This window comes from Ambystoma mexicanum, chromosome 2q, assembly GCF_040938575.1.
Source record: "Ambystoma mexicanum isolate Mex_15411 chromosome 2q, UKY_AmexF1_1, whole genome shotgun sequence".
Taxonomy (NCBI): domain Eukaryota; kingdom Metazoa; phylum Chordata; class Amphibia; order Caudata; family Ambystomatidae; genus Ambystoma; species Ambystoma mexicanum.
Window position 1 is genome coordinate 1294081939 of NC_090924.1, and position 16876 is coordinate 1294098814.

General features: G+C 42.9%; 1 protein-coding gene across 1 annotated transcript in view; it reads right to left on the reverse strand.

The window, feature by feature from the left end:
• The window catches only part of NEK11 (NIMA related kinase 11), a 1698151-nt gene that overhangs the window by 229146 nt on the left and 1452129 nt on the right, over positions 1-16876 (reverse strand). The window contains exon 15 of the mRNA XM_069648723.1: positions 13086-13182. Within this exon, the coding sequence (XP_069504824.1) occupies positions 13086-13182 (97 nt within the window). The remainder of the gene's footprint in view (positions 1-13085; positions 13183-16876) is intronic.

Sequence of the window (16876 nt, forward strand, 5' to 3'; positions counted from 1 at the left end):
TTGCACGATATGTTACAGCCTACTTAACAAAAGCAGAAAAAACAGAGCTTCAAGACCTCTGGAATGACCTATCATCAGACAAAATACTACCTCAGAAATTGTACAGCCTAGGCATAAAAATGCTCTCTCATAGAGAATGTGGCGCCTATGAAGCGGCAGATCGTTTAACCGGTACTGCTTTGTATGGAAAATCAGACAACATAGTATGGCTAAGTCTTGGTCCTGCTAAATCTAGAAAAAGAGTTCTAAAATCATATGAGGACATAGAAACAATTGCCAGAAATGAACCCAACAGCCAAGACATTTTAAAAAACAATTTACTGGACACATACTATCCGAACAGGAGTAGCACTTTGGAAAGCATGTGTCTATACCACATAGGTCAAAACTTTGCATACAAAAATAATATAAAACCCGATGAAAGCAAAGGTAGATATAGAGTGACAGATTGTGAAGGCAGCTTAGTGAAACTTAACAAACGAAGATTAATTAATCATGTCAAATTGTCATTAAAAACTCCTCAACAGAAAGAACTATATTACATGTCTCTGCTACAACTTTTTAAACCATGGAGAAAAGAGGAAGACATACTAGATAACTATGACTGCTATGAAGATGCTTTCAAAGCAAATGAAAGCGCTATCACCGATGTGAACTTTACTCAGTACAAAACAATGTTGCACAATGAACAGCAACACGAAGAAGAACTTCAGCCCCAACTAGATAAGGACACTTCCGACAGTAGTCAACCTTCCGTAACAGGAAGCCAAGAACCACTAGGACAGCCACTAACAGCAAATGAGGCAGAATTCGCTATGACAGAAGTGGAAAACACCATGTGTCACTATGAACAAGATATATAAGACTTAACTGTACTACAAGCAAAACTTAACAAAGATCAGCGCACCATTTTTGAAGAAGTAACAAAACAAATTGCACATGGTGTACAACACAAAAATAAAGAATGTACCTGCTAAAATTACAAACATATACTGCTGTACGTGAGTGGTGAAGCTGGGTCAGGAAAAACATTCTTAATCAAAATCATCAGCAAGATCCTTCAACAATTGACAAACAACAAACTGTCAGCTGTTGTAACTGCCCCCACAGGTTTAGCTGCTTACAAAATAGGCGGTGTCACTTTACACTGATTACTACTGCTTCTAGTAGAACACCAAAACAAATTAGACTATTACAAACTTTCTGCAGAAGCTGCAATGGAACTACGCAGAATATTAAACAAATGAAAATGCTACTAATAGACAAAGTGAGCATGGTCTCCAACCTAATGTTGGCTTTGATTCACCTCAGATTGCAAGAGGTACTGAAAACAAAGTACGAAGAACTCTTTGCAGGGAAAAACATTATCATTTTTGGAGACCTTCTACAATTGACACCAGTAAAAGGTGAACCTATTTTTAAAACCTTAGGACACAAACTCTGCCGTAAAACTGTTGTCAGCAAAGGAAATGTCAACCTTTGGCAACATTTCCAATACAGAGAATTTGCAGAAAACATGCGACAATCTGCAGATCTCACTTATGACAACATTTTAAAAAGTATTAGAGTAGGTGTACTATCTCAAGAAGCACAAGCAATATTGAAAAACCGGCACATTCATGCCCTTTATGACGATAATGCATGTGCTACTGATGTTATGGAACAATTAGCGCACAAAAATGTCAATTGTATGGCCTTAATGCCAACTCTTGCAAGCTATTTTAAATTCAATGAAACAATGTTAAAAAAAGAAATGCAACCAATAATGGAAATTTGCGCCACAGACAAACTAGATGTACATGGTATGACAATACCCATGTGTGAGCAAGCCAAAACAAGACTAAATACCTTAGAAAATTAAATCTTCAACACAGCTGGGTTGGAAAAAATATTAAAATTATCCTTAAATTGTAGAGTAATGCTTAAACGTAACCTTGACGTGGAGCAAGTTCTAGTTAATGGGGCAATGGGTACAGTTGTTGGCTTTCAAACATACCCACGTGACAACAACATTCAGTTTGTCAATATTCGCTTTGACAAACTTTCAGAAGTGAAAAGGATAGGGCGCTCAACTGCTCGATTCCTTCTCTTCAAAGACATGTATGTATGTAGAGAACAATTTTCTCTAACGCTTGCATATGCAGTCACCATTCATAATTCCCAAGGTCTTACCCTAGACAAAGCATTGATAGATATAGGAAACACAGTCCTTAAAGAAGGCATGAGCTATGTAGCACTATCACGCATACGTACACTTGAAAGTGTATTTCTAATCAACTTTGATGCAAGTAAACTAAACACTGATATTCCTTGCATTTTAGAATACAATAGACCGCGTTCACTGTACACCCCCATCTGAAACAATATCATGTTGCAGAAAAAGTAAAACGTGTTAAAAGAAAACTAATTCAAACAGAAATGCAACAAAATCTGACGGCATAGAAAACAAAAGAAGCTAAAACGTCATCAATTACCACAAGCAAAGAAGAACCTATTAGGGAAAGTAAATCAGGTACTTCTTCAAAGAAGGAACAAAAACTCAGAAAAAGCACTCAAAGACAGAACTAGGTGATCCATTCAAATTTTCAAATGAAACTGGTGTAAGTTGCTATGCAAATGTAGCAATGAATATTCTATTTCAATTGCCACCAATTGTTAACAATATTTACTTACACAGTACAGACCAATTGTGTTTGCAAATGTTAGTCCTTCATAGAAATAACAAACAATCCTGACAACACGTACAGTGTTCACGGAATAAGACAAGAATTGGACTACTGTGCTGAAATGGTTAGATTCACTATAAACTCACAAGAAGATCCACAAGAATTTCTAATGTACTTACTACAAGTACTGGAAAACAAAAACATATGTATAAATGATATCTACCAGATTTCATACATATGGAAATATACATGCACTCTCTGTAACAATGTGATACAGGAACAAATCCCAAATGAGCGATTTGTGTATGTATTCATACCTAATTGTGAATCCATTCGATTTCAGCAACTTGTACAGAATGCAAACCATGGCATATTATGTGCTAAGTGCAATTCAGATAATCGCTTGACCTTACTGATACAAACACATAGTAACTACATAATACTTAAGCTTCTACATTACAATTCAGATGGTACCAAAAACAACTGCAAGCTGACTGGATTCACACACGGTAAAGTGTCACTTGGAAAGAAAACCTTTACAACAATAGGTATAATTTACCATGCAGGAGCTACAACCAATGCAGGTCACTACACTGCATACATTAAAAAGAAAATTGGATGGTTCGAATGTAATGATAGCACCATTACTCTAAAGCAGAGATTGCCAGCGAATCTTACAAATGCATATTTAATCTTCTTAAAGCCAAAATTTAATAACTAATGTGTACTACAACAGTAACAAAAATTCAAGTAAACGACGATATACAGTTAGAATACGTCAACAGGTATCTAACTGCCCAAGAGTGTATAACAACCACACAGATAAATGAATACCACAGATCGGTAAGAAAAAATGCACAGTTAGAATACGCCAACAGGTATGTAACTGTTTTTAAAAATCTGAAACAAGCCAACAGACATACATTAATCAGAAACAACAAGGAAACACTCAAAGAAAACAAAGAAATAGTTTGTATCATATCAAAGAAAGGTTTTTTTTAATCCAACAGGGATTTTTGCCCCCAGATCCAAGGATTAGAAAACAAAACACAGAAACTGAGCAAAATGCACAGTACACTGGTTTGTAAACTAAATATGAGGGTCCAAAAAAAGGTAAAATGTCTATTGTACAATGTAATAGGTCCTCATGAAATACAAACACTAACATGCTCTTTTCTTTTATCACAGAAATTAAAAAAGGATATTTCTGCCAAGTACTAAAGTCATGTAAGAAATATATGGATTCTCAGCAAAGTAAACAGTAAGTATAATTGCACACATGGCATGCATATTCCAATCTGCACGTCTAATCTATGGCAGTAATATGGTGCAGTGGCTATAGGCAGGGCCTACCATCTTGGATGTATAACCTACCACCTACACCCTGCGGCCAAGCAACCAAGACTATAGGTCATACCCACAACCAGCGCAGCATATCAAAACCATGGTGCTTATAATTTCACTACTTATAAGTTTACTCTTGGGTGCATGGTCTGCAGCCATGCACCTAAGAGTGTAGGACGTGCACGCAACCACCGCACCACATCACACCCATGCTGACTTATAACCTCACTGTTTATGACTTCAATCTTTTGGTCCTGGCCAGAACCACCACAGCATATCGCACCCATTCTGGCTTCTAACTTCACTATGTATAAATTTGGGCTTCGGTGCATGGCCCTCGGCCACGCACCCAAGACTGCAGGCCTTCCCCACAACCACCTAAGTGATGTGCGATACTACAGGTGTATCTATAGCTTTGACATGCTGCAGTGGTTGTGGCCAGGGCCTAGAGTCTTAGGTGTATGTCCATAGATATTTCAATGCATGGGTGTGCAGTGGCTTATAACTCCAGTGCTTATAACTTTGTTCTTGGGTGCATGGCCTTTGACCATGCACCCAATACTGTACACACTCCCCACAACCATCTGATCGATAAGCAATACTACAGGTGTATCCATAGCTGTGACATGCTGCAGTGGTTGTGGCCAGGGCCTACAGTCTTGGAACAATGGCCTACGGCCTTCAGCCATGCACCCAAGACTCTTGGCCCTGGCCACAACAACCTCAGCGTATTACACCCATGGACGCTCATAGATCATTACAACACCCATAGAATGAACCATTAGAACTGTAGCATGTACTCAATTTGTACCCGGGACTCTAGGCCCTGCCCACACCTACCAGATACATAATCGATTGTATGGGTGTGATGTATGATTGTGATATGCTGCAGTGGTTGTGGGCAGGGTCTACACTCTTGGGTGTAATGCAGCTCCTGGCCAGAACCACCACACCTTATCACACCGATTGTGGCTTCTAAGTGCACTACGTATAAATTTAGTTTTGGTGCATGGCCTTCTGCCACACACCCAAGACGCTAGACCCTCCCCACAACCACCTGAATGATGTTTGATACTACGGGTGTACCTATAGCTGTAATATGCTGCAGTAGTTGTGGCCAGAGGTGAAAGTCTTGGGTGTAAGGCCATAGATATTTCAATGTATGGCTGTGCAGTATATAAAACCCATAGTGGCTTATAACTGCAGTGCTTATAACTTTGTTTTTGAGTGCATGGCCTTCGGCCATGCACCAAACAGTCTACGTCCTCGCCACAACAACCACAGCATATCACACCCTTTGTGGCTTGTAACTGCACTACGTATAAATATGGTCTTGGGTGCGTGGCCTTTGGCCATGCACCCTAGACTGCAGGCCCTCCCCACAACCACCTGAGTAATGTGCGATACTACGGGTGTATCTATAGCTGTGACATGCATCAGTGGTTGTGGCCAGGGCCTAGAGTCTTATGTGTATGTCCATAGATATTTCAATGCATGGGTGTGCAGTGGCTTATAACTCCAGTGCTTATAACTTTGTTCTTGGGTGCATGACCTTCGGCCATGCACCCAAGACTGTACACACTCCCCACAACTATCTGATCGATAAGCAATACTACAGGTGTATCCATAGCTGTGACATGCTGCAGTGGTTGTAGCCAGGGCCTAGAGTCTTGGAAGTATGGCCTATGGCCTACGGCCATGCACCCAAGACTCTCTAGGCCCTGGCCACAACCACCGCAGCATATTACACCCATGGACCCTTATAAATCATTACAACACCCATAGAATGAAACATTATAACTGTAGCAAGTGCTTACAACTTTGTTCTGGGGAGCATGGCCTTTGGCCATGCACCCAAAACTGTACACACTCCCCACAACCATCTGATCAATAAGCAGTACTGCAGGTGTATTCATAGCTGTGACATGCTGCAGTGGTTGTAGCCAGGGCCTAGAGTCTTGGAAGTATGGCCTATGGCCTACGGCCATGCACCCAAGACTCTCTAGGCCCTGGCCACAAACACCGCAGCATATTACATCTATGGTCGCTTATAAATCATTAGCACACCCATATAATGAAACATTATAACTGTAGCAAATGCTATCCATAGAAAAAAAACATTTAACTACTCCATGTATGCAATTTCAATGTTCGCTAACACGACGCGTGTCCTTAGAACAGTTTCAAGTTCCCTGCGCACAGCATGGACTGAAGTACTATCCTTATGAGACCCCTCATTTTCTGTACTTGCAAACATCCCGAACAAGGCGGCCATAGGCAATACATCATTAACACCTACCACCTGAACAAATAGAGTATTTCACCCATCTCTTACTGTCTGCACCTCCCCAAGCACTCTGACACAGCAAAACAGTTTCCAAAATAGCACTTTGCCGCTGGTCCCCGCCGCGCTGTCGGTAGATCCAAGATGCCGGGTGCATTCAAACAATCTGATGCAGAACACGCCTCCCTACAGCCAATCTGCAGAGACGTCGCGTGTGACCACGGAGCGGACATAGATATCACTAATTCTTTTAGACCTACTTTTTGGTCATTTTAAAGAAAACTACTGCACGGATTGTCACCAAATGTACAAACGCACGCTTTCGGGACCAAGCCCCTACCCCTGCCACTGCGGCAAATTTGGTGAAAATCCGTAAGCGGTTTGGCCTGTAGGCGTGCACAAAGTTTTTCCCCCATTCAGTCTATGGGGAAAAAAGACGTTTTGGGAAACCCCCCAAAACCTTCCCCCCACACCCCCGGGCCAAACATCACCAAACTTTGCAAAAAAAATTCAGAGTAGCCCATATACTTTATTTGCAAAGTTTGGTGAGGATTCGTCCAGGGGGAGCAGAGTTATAGGCCGCTCAAAAGTGCTCTTCCTATGGAAACAGCAACTTAACCATAAATACTGTGGCTGTGTAATATATATATATATATATAAACATATATATATACTGAAATAAGATGACCCTCACCCATCCCAAATTTCACGCAGAACCATGAAGTGTAGGTTTAAGTCTTTCATCACTATTATTGGTTGTCACTGAATACACGAAGCAATGTATGTTATCAATAATTACTCAATGATTTTCGTAAGATGTACGATTTCAAATGTATTCAATTTAGCATCACGATATGTATGGTTTACTATGATGTGTGCCGACTGTATAATAGAGTGTCCCTTCGTAACATACGAGTAACTGCTGAGCATTGAATCATGCACTTCATATTATAGGCAGAATGTTGCAAACCAACGCACACACTAACCTATTTCTACCTCGTTTGAATGCATGCTCTATGTGTGCCCCCACAGCATAAATAATGTATGGCCCAACATGCTACGGGGCCTTTTTTTCCCCTCTCATGTATCACCGTGTGCACAGCCAAATCTTCCCTCCCCCTCTGGCCAGCCTGAGATGTGAAGCCCTGGCCCTGTGAATGATGTGATGCTACAATTGTAACCCCTCGCCCCTTCCCTTGTACCCGCCCCCAGCGAACACCCTCCAAAGCCCCCAGACACAGATAGAAAGAAGTATAGTTGACAAGCCTCATTTCCCACCTCCTCCTGAGGTACCGGCTGAGTGACCTCTGACCTGGTAGTATCCCAGTTCACCCTAACACCGACTGACCATAAAGGCCATATATTTTCTTTTGTACTAACATACTTCAAAGGTGTCCCTCAATAGATCTAAAAAGGAGGAATGATAGATGTATCCCTGCCTGTGCCCCCTGATAAGCCTCCTGAACCCATGAAAGCTGTTCACCTATTGCTCACCCCGTGTATAATATTTTTTTAGAATAATGAATGACTCACACCCAGAATTATGTGTTATGTCTCCTGTGATGTTAGAATAATGGTTTGTAGGATTGGCATCATCAATTACAATTAACAAAGAATGAGTGTGTGAGGCCACAAGGGCAAATGTTAGCATAGTCAAAGATGTATTAATCATCATCAACCATCAGCTGACCAAATCTCCACCCTAATGAGTTCAGCTGACCTTCAAGCATCACGCTGGCACCACGTGGACCTTCGCCAATCCTGGAGCACCGGGCCTAAGGATTACATAGTGTCTAGACATCACCACCCAATCCCCACAACTTATGTGCCCCCTATAGCTTACGTCATCTATGATACAACTTTGTAATAAATGTGAATGTTTGCTGATGTTTGACAGAGCACTCTCCGAGTTTGCAGAGTTCTCTGCTTTCCCTATATTGATTTAGATAAACTTTTACTTTTTGACAACACCCGCACTTGGTCTTGGTCTCATTCCCATCTGGGGTGTGTCCATTATTGTCTCTCACTGGGGAGTTTTAAATGCCTTTTTGGGGGACGCTCACTTTCAACACTGCTACTGACTGTGATCACAGGCCTAGTCAACACAATAGGAGATTGCCAAGCTGTGGCTCTGGCTTCCCATTGCAGCTGCACGTTAGGGTGGCATTGCTAGAAGACAACATCATTCTAAGGAGAGACTACGCTTTCATTTGTGTTCTCTCCACTTTGGATAACATGCTCCAAAATGACCACACCAATCCCACAGAAGCAGACCGCCACAGGATATTTTGCCCTTCACCTATGAACACCACAGGTTTTGTATCTGCCTCTCCTGCTAGCCCTCTAGCCATCCCCCTCCTTCCTCTTCCTTTACTGAGCCACACGCACTGAAGCCAACACAAATGGCAGAAGGGTTCTATACAAGAGCACATTATTATAATTAGTATTAATAGCATTTTACATATATTGCTTTGCCGGTAAGTCATATTTTCTGAGATGTGAGATCAGTTTAACACATGACTGCCTCATGTGGGCCCCTCTTAAATATTCAGCTATCCAAAGGATATGGACTTCTCATCTCCTTAATAAACATGATTGCTGTCTTTGATGCCAGGAGCCCCGTTATCTGTGCCGCATGCTGTTTACCTTTGCAATCCCAAAATTGTGATGAATGTTTTGCCTGACTGAGCCTAGGGGTATAAGACCAACATGATATCCCTCTTGCCTTTAGAAATGTCTTGAACCCTGTGTGATGGTTGCCAGTCCTGCAATTATCTCTACAACATGGTGATGATTTCGAGCATGACTACCAGTTCCGCCCCTCCCGGTAATTACATGTTTCTGCTGCATCCACCTGCAACACACAGGTGTTTGGATAATGGATATAACAAGGCTAAGGAATTTGAACTGTTACAAGAGACTATTCCCCTCCTAACATAACACTAACAATAGTTCTCTCATGCACAGAACAGAGCAACAGCGTCAACAGAGAGCCCTGTTACAAGTCTATCGCGAAGCTCTAAAGGGCTTGCAACATCTCAGCCTGACCCTCCATTAGCTTAAAACGTTCTAATCACATCACATCATCTCCGCGCGTGCTGTACCAGGGGCCAATCAAACGTGGCTCAGCATTTAAAACACTTGTCGGCCCTTGGAGACCACTAAGGTGGTGATGTGTGCAGCAAAGAAACTAATTAACATAACATAAAGCTATCTTCGGCCAAGCACCGGGTTACTTGCATAGCCTGATGGCACCATTCAGCTGACTGGGCATCCGCAATAAGGTCGCCTTGCTGACATGGAGACTCAAGAGCTTTGGAGAGGAACACATCTGCACACCTATGAAACTGTGTATGCTATTGCAGGTGGTTTCATAACGTTCCTTTGCGATAAAGTTTTCTTCCTTCAGGGATTTAATCACTGGGGGACAGTTGTCGCCCCTCTATGGAATCATTGCTTTCATCTCTCCTCCTTGTATGTCCCATTTCCAGAGAGTGCTCAAGCAGGCATCAGGTCGCGCATGCCCACAACTAAAACAATGCATAAGTCAAGCAAGGACAACCAATTCAAACCATTAGGCCCACAGGATGCAACTGGAACCAACTGGAATGTTATCAGGTAATATTTATTAGTGGGGATAATTTATGGGGTTATTGGGACCGGGAGTTGCAGGGGTGTCTGCTGCACCATTAAAAAAATGATGGGGGTTGCGGGGGTGTCCCCCACAGGTTGCATGGTTTCATATCACCGAAAATATATGGAATATTCTTGCGGGGATATTAACACATGGCACCATAGCAGTTCAGTATAGGCTCAAACATCCAAATGTGCTCACTAGAAACTGGCCAAATGGAAGTGCCACCAGGAACATGCACAGTGGTTTTACACTAGCGGGGACATGGGCCACAAGTGCTGGTAGTGATAAGGCAAGCCATGGCAGGTACTCCTCAAAATACTGTTATTGCAGCACCCTCGCCATCAGCATACATTTGTATTTGTATTTGTATTTTATTGAATTTATATATCACTTTAATCCAAATATACAACAAGCATAAAATGGCAATTGAATCACAACTCGAAAACAGTACAATGAACAATTTACATTATTGCTGAGGTAAGGTGAGAGTGGGGAGGGACAGAGGTATGAGAGGGAATGAGGTATGAGTGGAGGTAAAAGCAGAAGTAAGAGGGGAGGCGAGAAGGTGCAAGGGAGAAGAGTGGAAAGAATAGGACTAGATAAGAGAGGGGAGGTAGGGTAGAAGGGAGTGAGGAAGGAGAGGGTGATGAAGTACAGAGGTAAGAGAGGGAGTAAGAGGTGAGGGATGAGGCGGTGGGAGAAATGTCCCCATATGAAAAGTCTGTATGTAAAATGACGACATTCATGCATAAACCAGCCATGTAGGTGTGTGTGGTTCAGGCTCTTTATTTAGTGAAGAGGCAGAGGAATAGAAGTTGTAAGATTGCAAGCCTGTACACATGGCAGCCCATCTCCGGCATGCTGTCCATTTGAATATATCGTATAGCACTGTTGAGCTCCTGGGGGTGTCACCATGCATGTGCTCTTACCATGGCTCAGAAGAAGCGGTACTCTGTGCTTCCTGTGCATGAAACAACTGACATCTCTACTGCTCCTAAAAGGTTTCTCGTCAACTGAAGCCCAAATCCTAGCCGAGGCAGAGCCCATGCTTCGACATTAGCATACGGAATGCGGGTTCCCTGTCCTGAATTGGTCACACCAATGGTATTCCTCACTCATCTCTGCGTTACTGTTTCCCCACCGCCCTCATGCAGCCTAATTCCTCCTTGCTCCCACAGTGGATGTCATTTTCATAATGGAGTTTACACAAGCCTGTATTTTTAGTATTAGATTAAGAGACCTTTCAATAAAAAATCTATTAAAAAGAATCGATTTAGAAAGACCAGTCCATGACCACACGGAGCAGTCTTTCTAAATTGGACTGTCACACCCCTGCCGCACACGAATGGATGCAGGGGCTGACAGCCACTCCAGGACCAGCCACTCCAGCCATTCAAGCGCTGTCGAGGGAGACCGGGTGTGTGTGGTTGTATGTTTGTGTATGTTTGGGTTGGGGGAGTCTTGGGAGGGGAAGGAGGCGGGGGGCACTGAAATCAGAGGTGCTAGGGGTCAGGGTGGGGTTGTATGGGTCAGGGCAAGGGAATGTCGTTTTTTCGCTTTTTGTAGGCCGCCTAAAATTGGCCGAAATAAATTGGTCTTTTTGTCAAGTGACCTACAGAAAGCAAAATTATGACCTAGAACCGCATTTTGATCTGGCGCAAATACATTGGGTTCCCATAGAATCATCCTACGTTTTATGGTAGCTAAAGGCAAGTGGCTTTCATAGGAAATCATTGTAAATGGCAAGCAGCATATACATAATTGGCACTATGCCTTCTTTTTGCACTTCGTAGTGCAAATGATCAAACTTGCATGGACGGGACCTGTTTGCAGGGTAAATGCAAATCTATTCGGCATTCTCTGTGCAATTTACAAAGAGCTGGCAAATGAAATTCTATATACTAAGAGTCCAGGAAATCAAGCCACCCACAATCGACAGGTGGACCTCAGCTAATTCACTATCCACTGAAATGGACCCCTAAGTGGTGACTTCTAATTCCAGTAACCCATTCTTTCCCACCCCTTTGTACAATCTAGACATTCAGGCCTAAGGGATGCACCCCACCCCCCGGCCTGTGATGAATGCAATGGTCCCTTTCCTTGCTTTGTTTTCACACAGGGGTGCACAACGAGCTTGGCTGGTGGGCCAGGTGTAATTGGCAAGTGTTCTGTGGTGGGCCGAACAGCCTAAGGGGATCCTGCAGGCTTTCAACGCCAGAAAAATGTCCAAATGAAGCATTCATGAAGGCGCATTCTGAAATGTATTTATTGACAACATTGTTCTGTTTCATAATTTTCTGAGAACATCTGGCAATATTTCATAGGAACATAATGAAAACATGAATGTTTGCTAGAGGAAAGAACTTGAGGCCTGTGATTAACAAAACAAGGATGCTGGCAAAATACCTCTGACGGTGTACTGATCTCCCAAGTGTGATTTATTTTGGGCAGCATTTAAAAAAAATGTTTTTAAAAAGCTGTGGTTTTACTTATCCAATACCATGTTTCATGTGAACTGTAATGTTTCTCATAACTAAAATATCAAAAACGAAATACAATCAGCTGTAGAAAAAGAAGTTATCAATGCAGAGTTTGAGATGCTGTCTCTTTAAAATGCAAATGTGTGCTTTAGGAGATTTTAAAACTATTTGGAAAAAGCATCTGCAGTTTAAGAAATTGGCAATGTATATCCGTCCATTTGGCAAACACTTTGCATTGCATGTGTGTCCAGAATTCAAGGCCTAATGTCTTTCTCATGTTATCATTTAAGCAATGCCTGCACTGATGACACTCTTGGTTTGGTATCTTTCCCCTGTGTTATTTCTGAGTTGCTTCATTTTCTCTCTAACTTTAAGAGAGGAAACGAGCAGAAAAGGGCTGCACGTTATTCTTAAACTCTCCCACCGCATCAATAATAACTTAGTACCCTGAAGTGGTTTCTTTGGCATGTGTGCACCGTACAAAACACTAAGTAAAATAACATACAAATAAATAATACACACATCCCTCTCGTATAGCTCTGCTTGAAGACTGACTCTTTTCTGGCAGCCAGGCGCCGTGAGTGGCAGCGTGGGTCAGAACTGTGGTCGCAGTTAAATGCCAGCCAATGGCCCCAGACCCTGTGCCCACCCAGGGCCCACAATGGCTGACTTACTCCCGCATGCGCTTCATCTTGGTCCAGGCCATGGTATCATTGATGGTGTGCGCTCCCCGGGGCTTGGCTGGCGACGTCTCGGTCACCGTCTCGGAGCCTAGGAATCAATGCAGAGAGACAGAGTCTTATTCACCTTGCGCTGGCGACGCGGCGGCGCATTATTCAAGGACAGCCCAAAAACACTCCGCTCACCTTGCGATCAAACTTTCTGAGGTGGTGAATGACTACACAGCGAAACCTATCTTCCACAACAAGAGAAGAGGCCATGGTATCTCCTCACCTCATAAGATATCATTGCAATTTCTATTTGTTTAAAGGAGATAATCTCCAAAGAGGCTAAATGCTTTCATTTCTACCTTGAGGACATTGAAACCCACAGCTCATACAATTGGTATTACTATGAGATAGCCGGCAATACACATGTGCGTGAGATAAACAAAGACAATTATTGGTTTTGTTTGCAAAAAGCCATTTGGGATTATTATCTAGTTTTGATAGCAGACTTCATAGCTAGCACTCTTACCACACGTGCCAAGGAATGGAACGAAAATAAGTTCCTAGAATAGAATAGCATGGGAAAATGATGATAAGAAATGGCTGTGAACAATGGCAGTCCCTGATGCAGAAGTCATTATTGCTATCAGGAAATGGAACAGTCTAACAAATGTACGAGCAACCTTTAAAGGGATTTCTAACATTCGACAAACTGATTGGCTCCCGTGATCGACATTTCCTCGCAGATAATGTTCGCAGCGTGCGAGATTCCCATTTCATTGGTCTGGGCGAGCTTTAGTTTATGTTAATTGTTAAAAAAAGAAATGCACGTGGGGAGCCGCTTGTAAAATGTAGACTAATGCCAGAGTAATGGAATTGTGTTTTGTAAACCAGCTATAACATATACGTTCACAAAGATGTTTGGAGTGGTAGGGTAGCCTTTAAAGTCACAGGCCAGGCCATGCGTTGGGGTAAGAAGAGTGGATGAGGCAAGGACTGCAAGACTTGTCCTTGGCCTCAAGGCCAGGGACCGTATCTCTCCAGGACTGAAATCACTACACTGGCTCCCAGTGGCTTCGAGGATTAAGTTCAAAACCCTCTGCATTGTCCACAAGGCCTTCTGGGGCCTTGGGCCAAAATACCTTCAACTCTCTCTTCCTAAATATCTTCCTTCTCGAGCTCTTCGCTCATCCGCCTCCAACTCCCTCAGGGCCAGTCGCTTCTCCAAGCAACAAGTTGGGGGTAGATCTCTCTCCACAGCAGGGGCCTCCCTCTGGAACAGCCTTCCTGCCTCACTGAAACTTGAGGAGAACCATCTCCGGGTTCTGGAAGCACCTCAAAACCTTCCTCTTCGCCTCCGCCTTCTCTCCCCCTCTCCCCTGCTAAACTCACTGAACCTGCACTGAATCTGCAACTTGGCCACTCACCGATCTCGGTCCTTGGCCCAGCCACTCTTCCCTGCACTGCCTCCCTGCCAACCCCTGCACTGCGGGACTGTCTCTGTATCCCTACAGCCCCTCCTCCCTGCACTTACCTTGCACTTGCCACCCGCTGGCCCCTATTTAATTATCTTGTATTCTACTAACCCTGCACTGCACTTTCCCCTCTCCCTTTCCCCTTGCACTTTTCCCTTCCCCTCTACCCTTGCACTTGCGCAATCTGAATGACACCTGGCCTAGTAGGATCGTTGTCTGTCTCCCCTTGTTCCCCCCCTGCCTCGTCGCGCCTTGAAACACTTGTTTATAGGCGCGTTACAAATACCATATCATATCATATCATATCATGAATCTAGCATGGAAAGGCCCTCTTTGTGAAGTCACTGGACTAGTAGAGTGGGAAGAGAGAGTAAGGGCTTCAATGAGCTATATGCCACCAAAATTCAACCACTGTAAACTACTGTGGAATCTGAATACTCCTCCACCGGCACAAGAAGCGGTGCTAGACCACTGAATCCAGAAGTAGTGCCGCAGAAACAGCAAGATGAGATGGGGGGATGGGCAGCTCTAGCCCCAATATGCAATCTGAACAGTTAGCACAGAATACAGGTCTAGTTTCCACCTCTCACGTCCATGAATACGAGAGCGTAGAGTGAAGGTTTGGGGAGTGGAGAGGAACTGTGACTCACCCACAGTGCCACCTGGTCTGGATATTTTGAGTGCTGAAAATATAAAACAATGTACAATATCGCATTTGAGAGATGGCAAGTCTATAATTGAACCTGAGCATTGCCAGCCTGTGGGAATTGCATCCTTCAATGATCTTAGATTACAAGGGCTGAAATCTAAAAATAAACTCTGGACGTTTCGGATGGAACTAAGCTGCAATTGGGGAAGTCTCTGATGTAGAATTGCTGGAGAATGCAGTAGGAGTGAAGGTCCCTGCTGTAGTCTGGGCGCTAACATCGATTTCTGACCTATTAAATACTATCCCTTTGATCGTTCAACAGCACAAAAAAGACCTAGAATAAATTGAACCCCCTCACAAGCCCTGATTGAGAAGAAGCGCCAATCCAACTACAATTCTTTTGCTATCAATGGTGAAGTACAAAGCTCTGAGAAAGTAAAATCTATTTAGCCATTGGCTATTTAGCTAAGGCATTTGACAGTATAAATAGGCAATGATTATGGTGGAAACTGACAAACTGGAAATGCCAGGAAGATCTGGTTGACCAACTGAAAGCACTCCATTGAGGCACCACAGAGTGCGTGTGAACGTGGGAGGCCTTCTGTCTGAAGAGATAGCAACCGTTCTTGGAGTTCAACAATGAGGCCCTTTAGCATCTGCTCTTTTGGGAAACATTTGAGATTATTTGAGGACATTTTCAGATCCTCTTTATAGGTCCCAATTTATGCGGATTAGACTTAACCTTCATAACACCAAGGAGGTCCTATCTGTGAGAACTGGGAATGGTCCCAGAGACTGGGTATCCAGATTCTGGGAAAAAAGAGGCAACATTAGAGAATTTGCCTCACATTTGTATGTCATTGAGGTCAAAGAACCTTGTACAATTTTTGGAAGGTGTATATAATCTATCGCCAGACGAGTGGTGGACTCTGCTGTTGAGAGGGGAAAAGACTTCATTAGCGATTGCAGCAGTTACATTTCTAAAAGAATGTACTGGATAAGAAGACTAATTGGGAATGGATGTATACCTAAATTTCACCGGATCCAATTTCATCTAATGATAAATCTTCGGAAAAAAAATGTCATTGTATTTGGTTGGGTAAGTGGCTACATTTTAAAACATAGCTGTGGGAGGAGGGTCTCCTCCCGCATAATAACAAAAAAACGCGAAGAAAAAAAATTGAAGATTTCATCTTCAGGTGAAGTAGATTCAGTAAAATGGATGTGCTGCAATTAAGAACATTTGAGGGGACTGAAAGATAATGATTCTTTGGCTAAAAGTTTTAATAAAGTATAAATGCAATAAAAAAAGAAAACAAAATAAATAAAAATAGATAGCTGGGTTTAAAATGTGAGCACCTTTTATACTTTGCCAGCACAGTTAATAGTTAATTCATCTGTCAGGTTATTTTTCTGGTGATGGGATCCCCAAGCGATTTAAAAGTGGAAATTATAATATATTTTGGGTGCACCACTGCCATGGAAGGGATTTGAAGTGGAATTGATGTACAGTGTGGAGTTTGGAAAGAAGCATCATGAAAGAAATTGCACCATTATTAAACTATTGTTTGGAACATTTCCTTTAAGCGGAGTTCCAGTACCAGCTCGGCCCCCTCTGAACTCTGCCTCCTCGGAACTCCTCCCCTCCTCCAAACTGCACCCCCACCCCAGTC